Source organism: Papaver somniferum, chromosome 1 (genome assembly GCF_003573695.1).
Source record: "Papaver somniferum cultivar HN1 chromosome 1, ASM357369v1, whole genome shotgun sequence".
NCBI classification, from domain to species: domain Eukaryota; kingdom Viridiplantae; phylum Streptophyta; class Magnoliopsida; order Ranunculales; family Papaveraceae; genus Papaver; species Papaver somniferum.
The window spans coordinates 214,505,192-214,510,081 of NC_039358.1; the positions used below are offsets into that span (position 1 = coordinate 214,505,192).

At 36.9% G+C, this 4,890-nt stretch overlaps 1 protein-coding gene across 2 annotated transcripts; it reads left to right on the forward strand.

The window, feature by feature from the left end:
* Positions 1–4,890, forward strand: LOC113315518 (F-box protein CPR1-like). 2 transcript variants are annotated; one of them, XM_026563791.1, is made up of 3 exons: positions 1–1,301; positions 2,881–3,081; positions 4,467–4,890. In XM_026563791.1, the coding sequence occupies exons 1-2, from the start codon at positions 344–346 to the stop codon at positions 2,883–2,885; spliced, it is 963 nt and encodes a 320-aa protein (XP_026419576.1). In that variant the 5' UTR covers positions 1–343; the 3' UTR covers positions 2,886–3,081; positions 4,467–4,890. The 2 variants fall into 2 exon arrangements, with proteins under 2 accessions (XP_026419576.1, XP_026419572.1); XM_026563787.1 differs by lacking the exons at positions 2,881–3,081; positions 4,467–4,890 and adding an exon at positions 2,536–2,874.

Below are 4,890 nucleotides of genomic sequence, written 5' to 3' on the forward strand. Positions count from 1 at the left end.
CTTTTCAGTAGTTTGTCCAAGGAAATTGCCAACTCCACTGGTCCTCGATGTGACAAATGTTTCAAAATAACCCAAAACCCAATGCCTTCTTCATTTTGCCTTTCAGATAAAAGAAAAGAAAAGAAAAAAAAAAGCTCTCTTTTTTCCTCAAAGGGATAACTGTTCTGAAACCCAAATCTCCGAAAATTAGAAATGGAAGATTAGTTTGATTGGGCTATTTGCAACAAGGATTCATCACTTCCGCTACATTCTTTGTTCTCCAAAAATCATTTCCTTGGGTTCATTTTACCAGAAAACAAACATAAACCCTAATTTTCACTTTGAAAAAATTAGAAGCTGAGAAATGTCAAGCATTCCGGAAGAGATCTACCATGAAATTCTTTTAAGGTTACCAGTCAAATCAATACTTAAATGTAAGTGTGTTTGCAAAAATTGGTATGCCCTAATCTCTACCTCTGACTTTATCAAATTGCACCTTCGTTTTATTACTACCCAGAAAAACAACCCTATTCTCATGCTTGAAGGTGCTTATTCTGATAAGGTACTTAAATCCATTGGTTATGATTCATCAGAATCATCAGTGTGTGAAATTGAAGATGCTGCCATTGAAATGGATTACCCATTCAAATCTTTAAATTATGGTGTTCGATTGATGGGATCATGTAACGGTTTGTTTTGTATACGGGTGGTTGATTCTGATGGTAAAAGGGATTTTCTTTGTCTTTGGAACCCAGCCACAAGAGAATATAAAGAATTACCCGATTCACCCATTAAAATGAATAGCATCTGTGCGTTTGGGTATGATCACAAGAACGATGATTACAAGTTGGCAATAGGTGTAGCTCGGGAAACCACGGATGCTACTCTAGTCCAAGTCTATTCGATAGCATCGAATTCATGGAAACCTGGGCAAACTATACCTTATCGGTTTCCTAATTATATGTTTATGCAAAGACGGGGAGTGCTCATTAATGGAGACCTTCACTGGTTAGCCGTGGCTCAAGATAAGTTTTTCTTACTCTCTTTGAATTTCAGTGATGAGAGTTTCAAAGAATTGCAACTACTACCAAAAGAACTTTTGGAGAAGAATAAGAATCCATGTGTGATTCTGGGATTGCTGGAAGGCTGCCTTTGCATACTTGTCAACTCGTACGTTAATGGTGTTAAGATTCATTGTGAAGTATGGGAGATGCTGGATTATGGAGTTCAAAATTCTTGGACTAGACGCTATGTCATTACTCATAAGAGCATCATCGTCAACCATGTTTTATCTTTAAGTCCGGTGTGGTGTTTTGGGAATGGTAAGATTCTATTCATGAAGTATGGTAGTCTAGTTTTGTATGACCCAGAACATGGAAGTGCTACAGAACTAAATAAACATAATAATTTCACCAGGCTTGCCATTAATTATTTTGAAAGCTTAGTTTCTCTTAAGTCTGGTACTTATGTTGGAGGAGAAGGGAAAATATAGGAATTACCAGAACCTGAATATCTTATAGGTTCTTGTTGTTGCTATATTCCTGCAGTTTTTAGTAAATTATCAAAGAGTTGTATAATTAATGATATGTTTCTCTTATGTATTTTTCTAATTTTCCAATCCTAATGTATATCATGGATTCCTTAGAACTAGTAATATGTTTGTCTCCAATCTAGAGCAGATCAATTTCATGTTATATTTTTGTAATTCGTATTCAAAGATTATTTTGTTCATGATTTTGTTCTTTCTGCTGCATTGTTATAATTCATCAGCTTCGTTATGCGTTCACGACTTTGTTTGTGCCTGCAGCCAAGACTTGTTATTTAGTACGACATGTGTTTGATATAGTTTGCTCATGGTTCATATATTTTATGTTTATTGCTTGGTTACTACTTTCTACAAGTTCTTGTTATTATACCTCATTCTTTGTTTTGACTTTATTTGAGCTTCATACACAATTAGTTGTGTGTGTGGTAGTGACCAGAGTTCCTCTAAGCATTGTTATGAACGAGTTTCTCCCTAGATAGTTAAATGTTAAGTTTACCTACCTGAACTTGCCTGAGCTTTGGAAACCATTTAACAAATCCTTACTGTTGCCTACTTGTAGTACTTCTTAATTCCTCTTCAATATTAACATATCTAACGATTAACTGCAGAACAACCTGTCTTCCTGATAAAAAGTAGACATCCTTAACCATGCATCGTACTACTAATTATGTAAGATCAGCTTGATTATTGTTTTTGGGTTCTTGGCATGATTAGAGGCTACAGTAATAACCTTGCAGTATTTGGTGCTGGTACAGAAGGTTTGATTAGATCTGCATACCCGGACACAAAGTGCCTTAAAAATCAGTTACTGTTATGAAACCTGTGCACCTTCTAATGTTACATAGTCAATACTGTGCAGCCTGCGCTATTGTGCTTAGTATTTCCTTTGTAATTTTATCCTCCGGGCTAAACATAGATCGAGGGCTATCTGCGCATTGATTCAGAGACTTCACACAATTGTTTTGTATGGGAGACCTCTGCCTTTTAATTATATTTCTTTTTTTTACCAGATATATGGAACAAGTATATTGATTATTGACGGATTCTTGGAAATTTTTGATTGCTTGATCGCGATATGTGGTGTCACTGTTGCTTTGTGTAAACCCTGGTGATTGAGTGGGGAAGAAAAAAGAGGTTAAAAAGATTTTCTAATTATTGCATGAGAAAACTTGCATAGACATTAACTTGGAACTGGAGCTAGGTATCTTGGAATGGAACCCGATGAAAATTGCCTACTCAAAAGAAGATAAATTTTTCTTTTGATTTCCTTCAATTTTGATGTGATTCTAGTCGGTTATAGACCACTCATATGATTCCAAATATATTTTTGCTTCCATTTTTGTTTCTTCTTGCAGGATGATGAGTTAGCTTTGTTGACTGAAAGCTTCGCTCGCCAAAGGGAGAGAGCACTATTTTCCACACTCATACAAATGACATGGTTGTGTACAACAGTGCTCTCTCTTGGTGTCATTCGATCTGGATACCGGTGAAGCATGGGAAGCTTAATGCACATCTTCTCTCATTGATCATGAAATGCTGGCAAGAAGGCAATTTAGGTTGGTTCTCATTTCCAATGTTGCTTTACTTTTAAGTTCCATTCTGATACTTCACTTATATAACTCGTATATAATAATGCTAATTGAGGAGTTGCTTGCTTCTGATGCTTTAATGCTCTCGTATACTTTTAGCTTGTTCTTCATGTGGGGAATTTTTATTTTACTTTTATTGATAACTCATAAACTGGGAGGATGAAGGGTTCCCACATGAGCCAAATGTCAAGTGATGATATCTTTTATAGTTTTATTCATTAGAAGTGTAGGTGTCAGTCATCATTATTAGTCGCTCCCACTCAGAGATAGTCATTAGGGAAATATTTTTCCACCTTCTTAGTCATGGACAGAAAGCTGGAGTCGATCAGGGTAAGCTCCTGCTTCTGTGATAACTCCATTTCCTCGTCTTGCTTTTGGCAGAGCTTCTACTTCGCTTGTTTTTCTTGTGCCTGCTTGTGTGGAGGATTAGAGTACCTTTTTCCTTAGTCAAAAAGCTTTTTCTTCGATTCGGAAGATCTTATCCAACACATTTTTCGTGTCTTCAGTTGCCTCAGCGAGAGTTGCTATCATGGTTTTTGGTTAAGAGATTTTTGATCAATTCCTGTCCTAGTTTTCAACATTTTTCTCTATTTGTCGGCACTATCTAGTTAGTGACGACATTGTAATCAGTAATCACATGTTAGATATATTTACAAACACTGGATTGATAAAGGATGCGTCTGTCAGGGGAGCTGGTACCTTTATGATATCTGAATTTGTAGCATGGAATCATCTGCTTACATGCTTTCGTTGGTTTGTAACATAGAACTACATCAGAAAACTATCAGCTGATGCAGAAAATACAAAAGTAGGGTGACTTGTCTAATTGAATAGGTTTCGGCAAGTCCCTAAGCGGTGTGAAATTTTTGTTAAAGATACTGCTTTCACCAGAATCCACCAATTGTATCTCAAAGAATTTGGTTGGAAGTTAATGGCGAAATTTACAGTGTTTTGTATGAACTACTAGTTTATTGTGAGATCCAAGGGTAAATAGGGGGTCACGGATCAATTATTCTTATGGAGGGTCGTTATGGTCAGAAACCAGTTTTTTTACTTTTCCCACATCACTATTTTACCCAGGGTTCAAGTGTTACTTCCCCTTTTTTAATAGTAAGTTTCTGGTTTGAGGGAGGGGATTAATTTTTTCACGCACTATTTATGGGCCTGTTTTGTGCCACCTTTATCAATTCACATTTGTGTGAAAATGAACACATGAATGGTTCAAGAGCATACAGTTTTAGGTTTCTCACCTTTTTTACATTCTTTTGTAGTTTCCCCATGTTGTTTTATGATTTCGGTAGGCAGAAGGGTTTTTTGTATTTTGGGGTTTAACAGGTAAACATTTGCTGCAGGTTTTATATATGCGCTGCTACATTGGCCATAGGCTGAGTCCCGCAGGTTATCCAAGCAAGCCAAACCTCATCAAAAGCTACAACCATAGACTTTCCTGACTTGGTGAAAAACTAAGGTGGGTGGGTTAGCAGGGGGGTGGATTTTGAGCCCATGGGTCCTGCAGGGTTGTGTCACAAGGGATAATCGGCTGGACGCAACCCTAGGTCAAGCTAGAGTTTCCTTTTATATTGCACGGTGTGAACTGTGGGAGCTGGAATCCCAGGAATCTTCACTTGTTGGCATCTGCAAGTAATGATTGTACCATTCCAATGGTGTTAACTTGATGCGCAAAGTAAAATAAGAAAATGGGGTCGTCTACCATTGTAATGTCGAACTGAACTTGATAATATCAATAGGAAATAAAAAATGAGGAAAAATTCTTGA